Source organism: Spermophilus citellus, assembly GCF_964194105.1.
Source record: "Spermophilus citellus genome assembly, chromosome: 9".
NCBI lineage: Eukaryota > Metazoa > Chordata > Mammalia > Rodentia > Sciuridae > Spermophilus > Spermophilus citellus.
The window spans coordinates 25,660,432-25,679,917 of NC_138191.1; the positions used below are offsets into that span (position 1 = coordinate 25,660,432).

The 19,486-nt window shown below is 35.5% G+C and overlaps 1 protein-coding gene across 1 annotated transcript in view; it reads right to left on the bottom strand.

Annotated features, from left to right (window-relative positions):
- Positions 1 to 1,598: 1,598 nt before the first annotated feature.
- LOC308655718 (uncharacterized protein) overlaps positions 1,599 to 19,486 on the bottom strand; it is a 52,966-nt gene continuing 35,078 nt past the window's right edge. Inside the window, exons 10-11 of the mRNA XM_081305899.1 lie at positions 3,574 to 3,671; positions 1,599 to 1,815 (exon numbers count right to left, since the gene is read on the bottom strand). Coding sequence (XP_081162025.1) covers positions 1,742 to 1,815; positions 3,574 to 3,671 — 172 coding nt within the window. The 3' untranslated portion in view covers positions 1,599 to 1,741. The remainder of the gene's footprint in view (positions 1,816 to 3,573; positions 3,672 to 19,486) is intronic.

Here is a 19,486-nt window from a genome sequence, read left to right on the forward strand (position 1 = left end):
CTTACTTAAACTAAAAAGTTTTTTCTCAACAAGAGAAACAATAAAAGAGGTAAATACAGAGCCTACATCCTGGGAATAAATTTTTACCCCTCACACCTCAGATAGAGCCCTAATATCCAGAATATACAAAGAACTCAAAAAATTAAACAATAAGATAACAAATAACCCAATCAACAAATGGGCCAAGGACCTGAACAGACACTTCTCAGAGGAGGACATACAATCAATCAACAAGTAAATGAAAAAATGCTCACCATCTCTAGCAATCAGAGAAATGCAAATCAAAACCACCCTAAGATATCATCTCACTCCAGTAAGATTGGCAGCCACTATGAAGTCAAACAACAATAAGTGTTGGCGAGGATGTGGGGAAAAGGGTACACTTGTACACTGCTGGTGGGACTGCAAATTGGTGAGGCCAATTTGGAAAGCAGTATGGAGATTCCTGGGAAAGCTGGGAATGGATCTACCATTTGACCCAGCTATCGCCCTTCTCGGACTATTCCCTGAGGACCTTAAAAGAGCGCACTATAGGGATACGGCCACATCAATGATTATAGCGGCACAATTCACAATAGCTAGACAGTGGAACCAACCTAGATGCCCTTCAATAGATGAATGCATAAAAAAAATGTGGCATCTATACACAATGGAGTATTATGCAGCACTAAGAAATGACAAAATCATAGAATTTGCAGGGAAATGGATGGCATTAGAGCAGATTATGCTAAGTGAAGCTAGCCAAGCCCTAAAAAACAAATGCCAAATGTCTTCTTTGATATAAAGACAGCAACTAAGAACAGAACAGGAAGGAAGAGCATGAGGAAAAGACTAACAGTAAACAAAGACGAATGGGGGGAGAGAAAGGGAGAGAGAAGGGAAAGCATATGGAAATGGTAGGAGACCTTCAATGATACACAAAATTATAAGAGGTTGGGAGGGGCAAGGGGGAGGGAAAAAAAGGGGGGAGAGAATTGAACAACAGCAGAGGAGGTAGAGAGGGAAGATGGGAGGGGAGGGGAGGGGAGGGGGGATAGTAGGGGATAGGAATGGTAGCAGAATACAAGAGTCACTAATATGCCATTATGTGAAAATGTGAGTGTGTAACAGATGTGATTCTGCAATCTGTAATTGGGGTAAAAATGGGAGTTCAAAACCCAATTGAGTCAAATGTATGAAAGATGATATATCATGAGCTCTGTAATGTTTTGAACAATCAATAAAAAAAAATGTGGACCCCCCCCCCCCAAAAAAAAAAAAAAAGAGAATACTGTTAAAAAAGGTTTGAGCTATTCTTGAGGATGAAAAGGCATTTTCATGTCTCCAGTAGAAATCAGTAACTGGGAATTAACCTATGCCCACCCTACACTTCCCTGTAAACTAAAAGTTGCTGTAGTCTTTGTGTTTCATTATTCCATTGTTAGTAAACTGAAGGCAAAATAACAATATCTTTACTTCTGGAAATGATGGATTTCCTTTTGATGAAAGAAAAGAGGAGAAAAAAATTTGGAGACAATCTTTTTCTCAGAGGGGAAACAGACAATCATACCTCACTTTAGTGACCATAAACCTATCTGCAACTTACGATATTTCTGGAACTGGTTGGCAAGGGTATACACGGTAGATTGACATAAGATGAATTTTTCTTCCAGATCTCGGAAATTCAGTTTGTGTTCTTGTAATTCAGCTTGTAGTCCCCGTATGATTTCTTTAAGTTTCATCTGAGGCTCTCCATCAAGGTTCATTTCATCCCCTCCATCAGAGGAAGGGCTGAAGAATACTGCCATGTTTGTACAGTAAATGTACAGCCAGGACCTGCAAAGAAAACCCAAACATGTTTTGGGTTAAAAACAAGAGAATCCAAGAGCTGGCTGCAGTGGCAAACGCCCATAATCTCAGAGGCTCAGAAGGTGAGACAGAAGGATCTAGAGTTAGAAGTCACCTTGAGCAATAGCAAGGTGCTAAGCCACTCAGTGAGATCCTGTCTCTTAATAAAATACAAAAAAGGGCTGCATATGTGGCTAAGTGTTTGAGTGCTTCTGACCCAAATATTTAAAAAAAATAATAAAATAACCCAAGTAGAATTCATCAGGACTAAGGGAAGACAGCAGCTGTCATGATTCACTTACTGTTGAGAAACAAGTACTCAGCAGTCCACAACACTTGAAACTCCTTCACCTTTCAAACAAGGATTCACACACCTGAGTCTACAGCGTGGACTCAAGACAGAAATGAGGAGTTAGGGCTGAGTGCGCTAGGTAACAGTCTAACAGAATTAGAAGGTTGGAGATGTCATGGAATGTGGGAGCCTCTGCCTTCCAATTGGCTCATGATGGCTGATCCACTGGTTTCTTCAGGTCAGTACAGACGTAGACCACCACTCATTGGGCAGTCTCAGTACTTGTGTACCCTCATGCCAATGTTACCAACTTTTCTTTGTTCCCTTCTCCAAACACCATATTTCACATTATCCTATAGGTATATGTTGAGAATCCTTGAAGTAAAAATGGTTTCCCAACAAGTTAAAATTATCTACAGGACTACCCAGTGGTCACCTCATTATTTCCTTAATAATAAAGTGGATCATAAGGTTTTTCCTCAAGGGAACAATGCAAAACTGTCAATGTAATATAGCCATAATGTTCTTCTCTGAATATGTCATTATTTCAAAATCCACTAAAAATACAGAACAAAGAGTAAACCATGAGTGTTTGAAATTGTTTTCTGCACTCTCTCAATATTATTTTGTTATACTCCATTTTTATTGTGGCTTCTTTTCTCTCACTGGGACATCTGTTGGTGTACAGGACTCTGAAGGAATTCCTTACTTATTACAAAAGTTCCAATTGGCTCAGGCAATAGGAACATGGAAAGGAGAATAGAAACATGGAGGGGAGCCATGCTAAGTCTTTGTGAACCCTCAACTGTGGGACGCTCATTGGAAGAAATTTTCCAGATCCCTCTTACTAAGTCCAAAGCAGATAATGTCCAGTGCTGACTCTGCTCTTCATGGCAATCTTCCCTTCACTAGGTCAGGCTACTGGTGTCTGCAATCAATGTTCTCACCTACTGAGAACCATGGCTGAATCTGAAGCAGATACATTAAGCTCTTTTCAGTAAGGATTGGATACCCTTCCTAGCATGCTGCAGGGAAATGAGCCCAGTGCTTTACCTGTCCAAGCTCAGCAAATGCATTCATTTGCTTTAACTCACTTATAATGTAAGTTCTCTATATACATGGAGATTTTACATTTTATACACACCACAGGGTAAACTGAGGAGCAAAGCAGGGGAGTTAGTTTGTTCTGCTTCTATGAACACAAGAGTCATCGACTCTCATCCACTTGAATGTCAGAAAGCCAGGCTTTTAGCCACACCTTCCTCCCTTTGGACTGCAAACCTGAAAATTACTTCAATTATTTACCTGCATTTGAAATGAAGTTTGAGTAAAAACAAGAGTTGAACTTTGAGGAATGACAATATTAGTTTGTTTTGAAGTGGACAGAAAATGCTGAGGTCTAGAGAAAACATCACAATAATCTTCGCAAGGAAGAACTTATGTGTCTTACTTACCCTGCCTCTTTCTCCAGCTGGCCAGAACATACTCAGTATCTATTGATGTCATCAAAATCATCTTCAGATCTTGAGAATATGGATTTCTATGAGCCAAACTGGAGAGCAGGTGTTGGTCTGAGAAGTCATCCATCATTATGCTGGGACCTGTTGGAAACAACTAGTAGGGGGATCAACCTGACTACCAACATTTTTTTGATACAGCACTGGCTACACTCACCAATGAGTCCACTATCAGTTCTTTCACTTGCTGTTTACAAGACTGATAGTTCTGTATAAGCTAAGATCATGTTCGACCCATCTCTGTGTTCACAGTTTCCAGTGAGGCCAAGCACTGAGGCAGGTTACACTCAATGAATGCATAAAAGTGGTCGCATACCACAGTTATTACAATGAAGTCCCTTTACAGTATCATCTAAAGCCTTCTAGTTAGTGTCCCCTTCAATGAGTCCACAAGTGCCACATACAGAGTCCTGCACATGACTCTGCAGATGTGAAGTAAAGAAAACTGTCTTGAGAACAGTTTGTTTCCCACCTATAATCCACATTGCACTCTAGGGTTTGTAATCAGTGCTTCTGTCAGTTTTAATTTGTAAAAAATTTTTAATTTGTATAAAAGTTAAAGGTTGACTGAAGAAAAGACTTACACATTGACTTATGCTTGTCCTAAAAGATAGGTGTTAGAAAAGCATCCATGTGCCAGTGATTTACGAAGACCATGCCTCCCAGGAGAAAGAGGGAGTGGAGCTGAGGGACCTGGGAAGAAAAGGCAAACAGCCTGCAAAGTGTGTGATTTCAGGGACAGCGCCATGTGTTTAAAGGATAATTTTTATAGTATTTGGACACTGAGTTGGCTCTGCGTCAGTGTGGCAGTTACAGAGAAGAGAAAGACAGCAGCTTTGGATACAGAGAAGAGTTCGGAGTGAAAACCATAGAAGTGAGCCAACCTTATGCATAACCAAAGTTGAATTTTACACTCTCCTATCAAGTGAATATAGCTTCCTTCATGTGGAAAGTCCCACAGAACTTGTGCCTTCTAGGCCTCTTCCTGTCAATATTTTTACATCATATGATATATTGGTGTTGTTTGTGTAGCTGCTGTTTTTGCTATGGCAGAACTGTCCAGGATCTTGGGATAACACTGCAGAAAGAAGTTATTCATGTCATTCTCATTGTAGTTCTTTTAAAGGAACAACTGACTTTTTTTTTTAAGGGAGAAAGTCCCCAAGACTTCTCAGACAGATGATAAAAATGCTCAACAGAGGGCTGGGGATATGGCTCAAGTGGTAGCGCGCTCGCCTGGCATGCGTGCGGCCCGGGTTCGATCCTCAGCACCACATACAAACAAAGATGTTGTGTCCCCCAATAACTAAAAAATAAAATATTAAAAAAAATGCTCAACAGAAAACAGGCAATACAGAGTGGTTTAGCAAGGGAAACCAGTGACACCAGCAGATGGTTTTTACCTTTGCAGCTATTTTGGCCTGTTTGTGTGCTCCTTTTTGTCTGACAATTACCCTCCCATGATGATTCCCTGGGGGCCAGTGATTCAAGTGATGCTTTTTCTTCATCATGATGCTCTTCACTATTTCCTACAACTGAATTTATAAAAGCCCCTTTAGATATTAAGCAATTCTACCTCACTCGTTAAAAACACAGTAGCCTATCAAGGCACAGATAAATTATTGGTATGAATTTAGAAAGATCTCATGCATTTCTTTAAAGAAATGGCCTGCCCAGGTATTCTTATCCATGAAACAGAGTAGTCCCTGTAAAATAGATCTCATGAGCAGCATGCTAGTTGTTTAACTGGGCAGAGGGAAAAATGTCTTTTTCTCCCCACATGAACAGAAACTGGAGAAAATTGGTAAACTTTGGGAAGCTCCAGCTGTACCTACCTGCTGTTACATGGTTGCTTCCCAGGCATAGTGATTTACCTCCCAATATGACTTTCATAGAAAACATACTCATTCCTCTTCAGGGACCCTGCCCCATGACACTCCATGCATCTGTGAACTACAGGACCCTCCAGGCCTGCTTTTATCACTTAACAAGGGAAAATTCTCTCCATTTTACCTCTTTAATATTCCAGTGTACCCTACATCCCACCCTCAGATTTTACTACTTCAACTCCCTAAAACAAACCCTGGGAGTGACTTTAGAAAGTACACTCATAAACATTCTCCATTTGAATGCTACAGCTATCATGCAATGTGCATTAAGCAATATTTTTGAGAAGAGGAAACATAAACCAGAAAGGATAAATCTCCCTTGGCCCACAATTAAATCAGCCTGCAAATTCCTTAAAAGTTTTCTTTCTTAGGCCACACTCTTTTCAATTTCACAAACTTGCACCTGTAACACGATCTTTTCTGAAACTATGCTAGGTAGTTGCTGCCTGCTATCTAAAAGGCACATGCCTGGTCTAGACAGGAACAGTGTTGGGATAGTATGACCTCTACCTACTGGAAGAATCTACTGTCCTCCCCCCGAGGCAGTCCTCATCATTCAAGACTACACACAAAATGCAGATACCAGGAAAGCAGGTACAAATATCACTTGCCTAATGGAATCTCTCATGAGCTGGGCACTTTGGAGCAGCTTCCTGTGAGCAGGTCCTCTGGGCACCTTACAAAATGCTCTGCCAGCTTGCACTCCTCAGCCAGTTGCTTTTTCTCTCTCTTTTTTTAATAATTGTAGATGGATAGTTTTATTTGTTTATTTCTTTATGCCTTTTTTTTATGCAGTGCTAAGGATTGAACTAAGTGCCTCACTCATGTTAGTCAAGCACTCTGCCACTGAGCTACAGCCCCATTCCATCACCTTTTTTTGTAAGCAGTGTACTCACTGGCCACATCATCCAGAGTAGAGTAAACCACATGTTTCTCACAGAGGGAGGCTGGACTCTTGCTTGGGAGGCCAACAGAGTGAGACAAGGCATGACAGCTGGAATGAGTCAAAAGCACCCATTCAAGTTGACTTTCATGGGAATTTGAGAAGGAGGGTGGAGGGTGAGAGAGGGCTTCAGGTGCTCAGTTCACTGGTTAGGTAACATTGCTGGTGAGGAAGGAGACTCATCTTTCCCTGCATGGTCCAGGCATGTCATACCACAATGACAGCCATAACAGACAGTACAACCCCAGAGTCTTTTTCTTCCACATTCCTTGAACAAGTTCAAATAAATCAAAGTTCCTGAGGCATGATTGATTCCAAAAAGATGTTCAAGCTTTGTTCTTTAATATTTAGATTTTATATGATTTTGGTGTGGTTTGGTCACATTTCTTGCTATGGAATTCAACAAAGCCAACAAACTCAGGCCAAACCCACAGAAAATGTTGTGTGTCTCCTCCTAATTACCTTTTGCATAGGAGAGCATAGTGCTTCACTGTGAGTGCAGGAAACTTGACTTTAACACCACGGGAAAGACTGTCTCTAGATTGCTAAGGTAAAAACTAATGGAAGGTAGAAATCAAGAAAAGAAACAACGGATCCCCTTCCTGCTTACCAGAATGGATGGAATAAGTACATTCTGTATTTTTGCTCTTCCTTGGGACCTGCAAAGACAGACACAAAGAATAACAACAAAAACTTATCCTTATGTCCTGTTACCAACCTGGTACCAATTTATTCACAGGGTGAGTGTATTCTTTATGTGATGAAAGGAAACTCTGAGGAGTACACTCAAGGAACTCTTGGGGTGTATCTTCTGAGAAATGGAAAGGTGTCCTTTCCTTAGTCACTGGTCAGATATCCCTTGTTTGGTCAATTAATAGCATCATACTCTATTTTTTGAATCTGGTGAACAGCTGAAACTATTCGTTATCACAATGATCAAGAAAAACTTAAAGACTGGCTTGTAGAACACTTTCTTCAAGACTCAGACCTTACTCCAGAAGCTAGTTTCTTTGTAGATTTGAGATTATTTACAGGGACTGAAATAATGTGTGGGATCTATAGACCTTCCTTGAGGAAAGATCTTTTGTGCTACTGAGCAAACAGAATAATTTCTATTAAAGGGAGTGGAGTGTGTCAGGGTCTAGTCCAGGCCTTCAGGAATAATTCTAACACATTCATGAGGGACCATACAAAAATATCTCCCATGATACAATCAAGAGCACTAACCTATTTGTACACTCACCAATCCTCAAAGTAGACTTACTGTTCAGGATCAAAAATTAGCAAGGACATTATAGGAGAGATCACCTGTTACAGCTTGGAGGAAAGAGACCATGCTGATCTCTGCTCCACACATGCATCAGTGGTGCCTGTGGGACTGTTGCAATTTCCACAACCACACCACTCTGGTGATTCCTGTGTTCACCATCCTGAATTTTCACTGGACCCCAACAGAAATCTGACTGATATCAGTATAATTCTCTTTTAATGAACTACTCCCAAGCTGCATCAAGAGAAGTGACTTCATACTCACTAAGAGGTCAACACTGGAGCAGGGATGTTGGTGGATATCACGTAGTTCACAGTAAATGGAGGATGTCTTACGGGTCTCATTAATGAGTCCTTCAGGGCTTCTTCCACTTCCTCCTTTTCCTCCTGTCCCTCTTTTTCACCCTGGTGCGATGAAGGGTATTGTTAAATCAAGAAAGTCAGATGCAAGAGTCCCAGGTGGTTCTCAAAGAGGCCTAAGGGAGTGGTCACAGAAGGTCAGGGGAACTACCTTCTAAAAGAAAGAAACTGGTCCACCTAGGATAATGGCAGAGTGCTGCTGCTTTCATGGCAGATCATAAAAGAAGATGCACTGACTAGAAAATGAGCTGAGGATGATGGATTCTCAATGCTCCCTATTTGATACAAGCATGGCCCACAGCACCGACAGAGAACACAACAGTGGCTCCAACTTTTCTATAAATTGCATTGATTTTTACACACTTCAGAAGTCAATGCACTTGAAGCACTGCAAAATCCAAAAGGTTTTGTGCATTCTAGGATTCTTTCTCTATATATTGTGAATAGATATCATGTTTTTTCTGGTTCCATGGTATGAAATCCCTGCCAATATGCTAAAGCCACCCATGCATAAACCAGATATATATCTCATCCTCAATTTATCCATACAAGAGTGTAGACATAGATTCCGAGTTTAAAAACTTTAATGAAGCTGATTATTTCTACCCTCATGAAGCCCAGCATAGGAGAGTCCCCCCCCCAAAAAAAAAAAAAAACTCTTCTCAAATAAATGGGTGAATTTAGTGCGTTACTTTAAAGCTGAAGAGGATAACTTGGGCTGTAGCCATAAAAAAGACTTGGTGAAACTAATAAGAGCAAAAAAATTACAGCAAATTGTTGGAAATTGTCTCGTAAATTAGAAGCAATAATGCAATACCTTTCTTCCATCAATCACTCAATCAATGTACCTATATTTATACATAGGTGCGAGTGTATACATACATATACACAAATACACAGGTATTATATTTTATATCATATTGTGCACTTAGTTTTCAAAAATGAATTAAAGCCAAATTCTGTTTTATAGATTTTGTTGTTAAAAATGGAAGTGTACTCTTTATTTCTCATTTGAAAAAACAAATAGAACTTAAATCATATTAGATAACACATTATCCTTTACTTACACTTATCCTTATCCTTTACGTACACTTATCCTTATCCTTTACACCAACTATTAGGTAGTAACCAAAACATCTCTATTACACTTAACTAATTTTTCAACCATTATCTGTAAGAAAGACATTACACCGAACATAGCTACAAAAAGGAAGTTATATAAGTGGTGTAATCTTGAATAATTACATTAAGAATGAGATTTATTTATATATACAGTTCTTCAAAACAATTGTTTAATTTTTTTTTTCATTTTATATATGGTTGTCCTTGATGTGTACAGAATGGTTCCTGGAATTTTACAAAAGTACACTGATGCTCAAATCCCTTAAACCATATGGTATAGTATTTCCATATAATATACACACACACTTCCTGGTACTTTCAGTCATCTATGGATTTTGCATAAACCAAATACAATGTAAATGGTATCTAAATAGTTTTCATACTGTATTGTTTATGGAATGGCAAATAAGCCTGTACATATTTAGTACAGCTGCAGCCATGAGAGGCCGGACTACATACATAGTAAACGATCTGCAGTTGATTGCAGCCACAGATGTGGAAACTGCAGATAACGAAGGACTCAAGTTGCTTTAAGACCATTTTATGTATCTGCATTTGCTTTCATAAAAAAAAAAAGCTTTAGCTTAAGATTTTGGGGAAGTTTTACTACTTAATTTTTTTATGTCCAATGAACATGTAAACTTAGTTGCTTGTAAAGTGGGATTTTTTAAAATAATTCTCATTTTTAGAATTAAAAGACACTGATGATTTTACACTGAAATTTCTTAATGCTATTAATTAGGTTTGCTATCCTTATATGCATCCATGAAAAAATCCATAAAATGTGTTTATGTAGGTTAGTTAACAGCTAGATTAACTTTTCATTATTTCTAATGTTTACAAAGTGAATTATATAAGAATCTGTATGATTTAGTATGAATTTCCTATATTTGGTTTCTGGCAGTTATATAATCTCTCATATTTCTTTGAAGGACTCATATACATATACTACACAGTATTCACACCAAACTAGAATGCACTGAATGCAAAGATTATTGTTTTTTGAAGAACTGAAAATTCAGTTTGTCAACAAAACATTGTTCTATGTGTGAATGCATATTTTATCTATAAAAGTACACAGCACCACTTTTATTAAAACATGCCTGCCGCAAACTAATTAATCTATTTTAGTGCTCCACACCAATCTTATCAAAGTCTTTGTTTAACACTATCTTCTTTCCTTGGTAAAGTTACTAGATCAATTGGATTCAGTGTTCCAAATAATCAACTAACATTATGACAAATCAAATTTTTACAGTAATTTGAAAAGAATTAAGTGTGGACTGTATCCATTCTTGTATTTTTTTTTTTTGGTCTCGTCTTGACAATGAGTCTCTGAATATTATTTAATGACATTAGCAATCATGTTATATCTAGAATGAAACAGTCTGGGCTTAAGCCACTTCATGAAGGTTAAAAAGAGAATTTTAAAATAACAACTTGAATAAAATGGATACTAAGATAACTTAAAAATAGTGTAGGCAGATTTTAGAAAACTTATGGAATATTCATGAACTATATGCAATTATAGTATATAAAACCAATTTACATGGCATAAAATTCAGGCCATGATAAACAGTAGGTAATGTGATTGCTCCCCAAGGGAGAAATAGGAATGAAGTTTAGCATCATAATAATTGACTGCAACAGAAGATATTTTGAGACTCATAATACTATTTCCATTGTGAAAATAGAATTGAACTATTTTATTGGGGGAGATTAATTAAGCATTGTGAAGTATATAGAGCACCTGTACTTAGTTTTAATTAAGTATTATTGATTTGATGTTTACCTGGTGAACTTCCAAGTACAAACTCCAGGAAAATGAGGAATTTAGCAATACAATCTTAAACAACTTAGTGTACACAATGTGGGAGAAATGGTGAAATAAAATCTAATGGGCTAATTGACAATTTTGGTTATTGCACTGATAAAATATTTAGAAATTGTTTGGCTCAATTTAAAATAATTTGGCAAATAGTAGAGCAGAGGTCAAAACAAATTGCTTTACAAGTCCTCAATCAATGCTTGTGACTCTGAGCCAATAGAAATCAGGGACATAAATTCTAAATAAATGTCAAAGATGACTTTTTAAGTTTGCCAGAAATTGTAATTGTAGGTCAAGAGTTTGGAACATTTTTCTTCTGCTACACACAACTAATTAGATATCCTTAACAAACAGTTTGCTATAAATGCTTTGGGCAGGGCACTATGCATAGGAGTAAAAAGAGGAGAATTAATGATGGTAAATGATTTATATTTCAGACAGAAAACCTGTCACTTCTGTTGTTACTAAAAGATAAATAGCATAAAGTTTTTAAATTATGAATTTGGAATGCACCTTAAGAGGAGTTTAGGCTTAACTGTTGCCCATTTTAGGAAACTGCCAAAAACTTTTGCTCCCTCTGAAACAAACATTTTTATAGTTCTATAAAAGTAAAAATGTGTAACTTGATGATTGATCAAATAGAACGTTAATCTGGTTTAACTTAACTGCTTTAAATACTAAGATGAAAACAAATAATTGTCATTCCGTCAGAGATATGCTCCTTTTTGTAAAGAATTGTTTTACTATGTAAATAGATGTGTATATGTGTGACAATATGTATATGTGTGTGAGTGTGTGTGTGTGTATATATATATATATATATGCATGCATGTAGGCATATATAAATATTTACCTAATTATCACACTAGTAATATATTCACTTATAGATATTGTATCTGTAATGGCTCTGCACTGGCTCTGATCTGTCTTTCATCTTTCATTCACTGTTGTATTGAGATGTACAGGATATCTGGGCAGGATTAGTCCAATGTTTGTCAGGAAGAGAGTCAAAGTAAACTCCCTGAATCACAAAGAACACAATCCTATGATCCTAGCTATTTTATCTTGCTGCTGGAATGAACTCAGAGAAGAAACTTTACATACATTTATCAAGTACATGATATTTTGCCTTCAGTCCTTTATTGAATTAATTACAGCTTGTCTAACAATTTTATCTTTTGTTTAAACTATGAAATTTAGAAAGCCAAATTATTTTTCAGTAAAAATTATTGGAAATTTCCATTATATTTAGAAAAGAAAAAATGTAGCTACCTGGAAATCCTTTCAGAGTCTGTACATTATTCTAATAGCTTGTTTCAACTCTTAACATTCTAAGTTTTATGTCAGAAATTTGAAAAAATTGAGAAAAAAGTTTGGGCTCCAATCAATCAGGTCAATTTAATGTTCAGCATTCATTAGTGACCTAGATTGTATATCCATGTATTTGAAAGACTGAAAGCTCTTGAGAAAGATTTCACCTGTGATAACTTTAAATGCTTTAGAAATGAGGTCACTTTCAGTCATAATTTAAGAATTTCTAGTTGATACCACTACTGAGAAGCAATAATATGAAAAGAACAAAGAAGGAGCAGAATCAGAAAGTGGGAATTAAAATTTCTTTATATGATCATTCCAATTATATCTGTCAATTCAAAAGTGGTTTAATAAATTAATGACAAAGGTTTCCTTTATATGGCATGAAATCCTAACTTTCTTAGTTTGAGGGGTACAACCTGGACTTGACTCAAATTATTCTTTCCCATCTAAGTCTTTCTGATGTGCAGGTTTGAAAAAAAAATGCAATCATTGAGTTACTGCTGAGACGGATAGCTACTAATCTGTGGAGAAATATACAATTTGTTCCTTTAGATGATGCAAAATTGATTTAGGGAATAATAAACCTTAGCAGGAGAGGCAAGCCTGGATGAGGGGTGAAAACAGAATGTAGAGAAGGGAGCTTTAGGGCCGACTTTTTCTTCTATTAGGTGCAGGGTCTCTGGTTTAATTCCTAGGTCCTTGATCCATTTTGAGTTGTGTTTTGTGCATGGTGAGAGAGAGGGGTTTAATTTCACTTTGTTGCATATGGAGTTCCAGTTTTCCCAGCACCATTTGTTGAACAGCCTATCTTTTCTCCAATGCATGTTTTCAGCACCTTTGTCTAATATAAAAATTATAATTGTGTGGGTTAGTTTCTGTGTCTTCTATTCTGTACCATTGGTCTACCAGCCTGTTTTGGTGCCAATACCATGTTGTTGTTTTTTTAACTATTGCTCTGCAGTATAGTTTAAGTGGTCTGGTATAGTGATGCCACCTGCTGCACTCTTCCTGCTAAGGACTGCTTAACTATTCTGGGTCTGTTATTTTTCCAGATGAATTTTATGACTGCTATCTGTTTCTATGAGGAATGTCATTAGAGTTTTGGTTAGAATTGCATTAAATCTGTATAGTGCTTTTGGTAGTATGGTGATGTTGATAATATTAATTCTGCCTATCCAAGAGCAAGGTAGATCTTTTTATATTCTAAGTCTTTGATTTCTTTCTTTAGGGTTCTGCAATTTTTATTATATAGATCTTTTTCGTCTTTCATTAGGTTGATTCCCAGGTATTTTATTTTTTTAGAGGCTATTGTAAATGGATTTACCCTGACTAAATTCAATCCCTAGTAACTCCTCCCCGCCAAAAATAAAGTATTTAACTTGCATTTGGGCACAAAGTGTGATTGTGGCTGATTTAGACAAATGTTCCAGACACTGTTCTGAGCATAGAACTAAGAGGCTCCAAGAGGAGTGAAGGCACATGAGAAATGCATTTTATTAATGGAGCATTTTAACTTGGTGCTGCTCAAAGCAAAGTGATCTGGTGTTAGCATTTTTTTCAGGAATTAAATTAAGAAACTAAATTTTTGCTCTGGATGTTTCTCTTTATCAATTGCATTATTCTAGACAAAGGTAATGATCAGTTGAGTGGTATAGGGAATGAAACTATAGAAATTTAGCTATTCTTCATTTAAAAGTTAACCAGACTTTTAATTGACCTTACATTTGCAATCATTATTTTTTTTTTCAAATCAGAAATAGCTAAATGCATATCAAAAGGACCTGCTAGTTGACACCCATCAGGATACAGGTAATAAGTGGAGTTTTCACTGAAACTGGTTTGAATGTGGCTTTGAAATAAGAATTACAGCATACAAAAAATAAAAAAGTCAGAATATCAAGGTAAATAAACAAAACGGAGACATTAAGAAAAACAAAGAGAAAAATGGAAAACTAACAAATGAAAAGTGTTAACTTTTTTAAGATATGGAAAACTGAACAAGAATAAGGTATATAAAAAACATATTCCTGCGATGATTACTTTTGGATTTGTAATCACAACCACTTTTGTAAAGTATCTTTTGATTTTTTTCTGAAAAACTATTTCTTAGACTTAATTCATATTTTTATGAATTCCATGAATTCTCATTTTTCTTAAGTACTTTATAAAATTTCATATTGCTCACATTATACTGTAATAGTCTTCAAACTTAATATCTCAATAATTTTGTTTGTTTCCTATGGCCCTTTGGTTTTATGTATGTGAACAGGACAGAGGTAACATAAACATTAAAGCATATAATCATATACTAATAAGGGCTACAGTGCATGACAAGTTGAATCACAGCATATATAGTGAATGCGCTGGGGCAGAAGGAGACTTTGTTTCAATAAGCTAGTCAAGAACAGCCTCTTTTTAGAGGTAAATATTGAGCACAGCATACAGTAAATCAGGTAGCAAAAAAAACAAAAAAAACAAAAAAAACAAAAAAAAAACCCACTAGAGGAACTAGCAAGTTGAAAGCCACTGAAGTAGGAACATTCTGGAAGGCTTGAGGCACATCCAAGTGGATAGCCTTACTAGAATGGAACAGGAAGGAGGAGAGGAGGAGATTGAGAATGTAATGGTAGGGCATTGTAGGTACACAGCATAATCTAATTGATGTTTTTAAAAGACACATGGTATGAATGGAAAGAGAAAAGCTAGGAGATTCTCCCAGTTGTCCACTGATGTAAGATGAAGGCCTGCATGAGCTGGCCTGCAATGCAGACTTAGAAGGTGACTAGAGATATATTGGCAAACAAACTTGATGATGGATTGTGTTTGGAATGCAGGGGGAAGTGAAGAATCAGGGTTGAAAGTGAAGATTTTATAAGAACAGTGAAGTAAAAGGGATCCCAAATATAATGAGAGAGAAGTTTGGGGTAAAACAGGGTGGGGTGTGGAAAATTGAGAATTTTGTTCTGACATGCCTGTTGGATATCAAGAGTACATGTTGTGTAATAATCAGTTTGAGATGTGAATCTGGACAGCAAGAGATGTTTGGGACTCACTGATATATTGATTGTATTTTTCCATATGGGGAAAACATCTAAGGATTATCTAATTTTTATTCTTTCTCATACATTATTTATGAAATATTTTCTCCTGTCTTGCAATTTGACTTCAGACTATATTATTCTCTCTGAAAAAATACAACTTTATTCCTTGGACATTAGGCACATATCTGATTATTGTACATGATTGAGCACTTGTGATATATAAGATTTCTATATATATAGAAATGAATGAGTTACAACATGCCTTTTCCAGTTCTACAAAGTTTGCTTCCTTTTACTATATTCTACTTCTTCCTTCCCAAAAATAAAAACTGGAGATTAAAAAAAAATAGCTACTCGGAGCAAATATTATAATATGAAAAGTTATTTTACTTAGTCTATAGTTTCCTGGAAAATACCATTTTAAGGAAAATAATGTTACATGTAATGCAAATTTATTATTTGCCTGGTTCTGCTAAGATTGGTAGAAGTAACACATATTTCAAAGGAGCCTTGATATAGAGTTTATAAGTTTGCACAGAAAATATGATACCTACATGCAAAACAATGAGAACAAGAAAACAACATAACTATATATATTCAAGCAACATGATTGGTTAAAAAAAAAGATATTATGGTGGTTCTGGGTTTTCAAAGAGGACACTATATGAAGATGTGTGCAGAGAAAACCTACTGTGCAATCTGAAAGTGAACATGGCTTACTGAGCGGTTGACCCTGGATGATCCTGGCATTTTCCCCAGCCACTTCAGCTCTTGCATGCTGCACACTCCTCATGTACTGTACAAAAGCATAACCTCTGTGAACTGAGCATCCAACTTTTTGAAAAAAAATGGCTTCAATGTAAAATTTCTTGACAATGGCTGAGTTTAAATTGCCAATGAAAACACCGGAATTGATGGACCTGAGGTCATTATTGTTGGTGATGCTACTAGCCTGTGTGTTGCCAGTCATGGTTAGCTCACTTAGTTTTAATCCTTAAACAAAGAAACAAAAGAACACAGTCATAAAGGAAACAAGTAAATACACAGGTATCACTGGCATTTTTAGCTTTTCTATATTATACTTAGGAAAGCTCAAATCACAAATTTAGTAATATAAAAGGTATACATTGCATGGCTCAATGTAACAAAAATACTCAACATATAAGTTGATAACTGATTCACTTATCCAAAATTTATTTCCGAAAAATGACCATTTTTTTCTTTTTCAGTTAGCCCATTCTTTGATCACTTATTCTATATTTAATTCTATATTTAATTGACTTTAAATTGTTTTCATAGGTAGAAAACAATAAAGCTCTGTGTACCTTCTTTTGCAATTTCCAATCATTATCAAATGCAGAAAATGGAGAATAGAATACAAAGCAAGATGTACATGTACAAACAACTTGTCAATTCACTTGAAAAATTACCCAAGCTTTTGGTTTTACTTTGATATGTAAATTAATACAGGATTTTTTTCTTCTTTCCTACTGTAGGATACATTGCTATGTAGGTAAAATAGACATAACATAGAGAATAAGAAAGAATGGAGGAAAAGAGGAAGAGAAAGAAATTTCATTAATTTGAAATTACATGTGGAAATTGTCATCTATTTATTTTTTTCTTCCAAACAAGTAATAATACTTCCATTGTTGTAGATATTTACCAACTAAAAATATATATCCTCAGAACTTGCAAGAAACAGTACAATCTTTCCAAGCTTGAGAAAACATAGCCAGTTTTTCTTCTACATTTGCTATCATGTAATTAATATTATGAAGAGGTGGTCAAACATAAAGATGGTGGAATAAGATGGACATCATTACCCTAAGTACATGTATGAAGACCTGAATGGTGTGACTTTTCTTTCTATACAATCAGAGAAATGAAAAATGTGCTCTGTATATGTAGAATATGAATCATAATGAATTCTGCTGTCATATAAAAAATTAAAATTTAAAAATATTTTTTAAAGAATGTGAAAGTATAAAAAAAAAGAAAATACTACTGTAAGGTTAGGCTCCACTTAAAGGTCTTTGTTTTCAAGTAGAAATTTGTATGACATAATCCTACCTGAAAGTGTCAATGGTGCCAATCTTTTATTACACTCTTCCTTTAACTTGCATGTTTACAAAGAGTTTCCTTTTTGTATAAATTTAAGGGCTAAAGGAAAGGTTCAGTGATACACAGACAGATAATTATTATAGTCCTTATGGGCAAGGAGAATATCTCTACTACAAATCTTCTACTATAATTTGCCTAGGCATTTCCTTCTGGTAAGAGTACACAATTTATCCAGCATTTTTCTTCTACCACAACTTTTAGTCTCATTTCAGAGCCACTTCAGTCTATAACTTAGATATCTCCACTTTAGATCCACATTGATTTACTGATAAACACAAGAGCTCTTGTATCCTAAGAAATATGGGAGGTATTGCCCTTTATCAGGATGCCAAAGCAAATTTAGCCCATATTTGCTACAAGAATTTCAGAAATAAACTGCCTTTTTGTGTGAATGAAAAACAACTTCCATAACAGATAAAATATGATGAAATATGTAACATAGCAATGTAACCTCCAATTACTCCTTGAGAACATGCATTTTTATTTCTCCATTTTCTAAAACAGGTATACATGTTATCTATTTCAATATCAAAACCTATTATCAGAATCCAACAGTTAATTATATTAAAGGCTCTGGAAGCAAAAAATAAAAGGTATTAAAATCAGAAGTTCAATTTGAAAGTTTAACATAAAAAGAATAATTTTGAAAATAAGAGATTTAATTAGAATTAATTCTATACATGTTATTTAATTAAACCAATAGCATATGTCAATTACAAAGAAGCATATGTAGTCAGTGTTCTTAATAATCAGCAGATTAACAGACTTGGTAACTGTTGACATTTTATTCTCAACCTCACTTTTTATTCCTTAAATAAGAGGCCTCTATGTTGCCTGAGGACTGCTAATATTTTTAAAGATTGTTTTCTGAGCTTGGGAGAAGGCTTAATTGTGTTTAATCAAACTCAATTAAACTTCTATTTCAAAGTACTGTACAACTTACAGTTTTAGTTTTAAGGTCTTAAAAGCTCATTTAACTCCTATATTTATTAAGCACATATATTCTGCCAGACGTCTTCTACAGTACCTACTGATTTAAAAAAATCCTTATGTTAAAAATGAAATGTTGACAAACACACTCTCTGACACTGATGATCACTGTTGAACATTAGCTAATTGATATACTTAATCAGCAATGAAGACATATTTATATGAAGATTATTAAAATACAACAGCTAACAAATTAATAAGTGCATGTGATCTTTAAGAACCATTTTGAATGACATTTCTAAATTAAGCATTAAGGTAAAAGAAGTCTTAAAAGCATGTAAATTGGATATGCCTAAAAACTTATCCACTATGCATTTAATCCAGGTACTCCCAAATCAAAAGCATACAACCTAAAAATGTTTTGAATAAAACTGTTAATTATTATTTCTGTGGTTATTAAAGCTTTACGTCAAACTACACCCCTCAACATTATGTTTGTCTATAATGAAGGCCTATTTACTAAACAAAATATTAAGCCATTTACATAAAAATTAAGAGTAAGACACCATTAGAAACAAAAAGTATTCTACAGCCTTGTATTGTATCAATATAGCTACATTTAAATGGCTTCTTTTAAACTAATCAAGCTAGGACTAAAGAAAGAAAAGATAATAATTTTTTGAAATTTTGGAGTTTGAGCTATTGTAATCCTCAAGAGAAATGATCCAAGAATCAAGTGAAACAACAACAACAAAAAAAATCAAAATATGTGTATATAAAAATGTTAGCTGTGTCACCTAGTGTCAGGTTCCATTTCTTACCAGTAGAGGTCAAAGTCAGTAAGATAATCCATGGATATCATATTACTTTCTTTTTCCTGATATTTGATAAATATTTTTTAAATATCATAGTTATTTTCTAGACTAAATATATTTTATGGTTGACATTTTATTTCCTGGAAAGCGACATAGGGTTAAAATGTAAACACAAGAAATGTTAGATTATATTGGACCCATGGTTTACACAG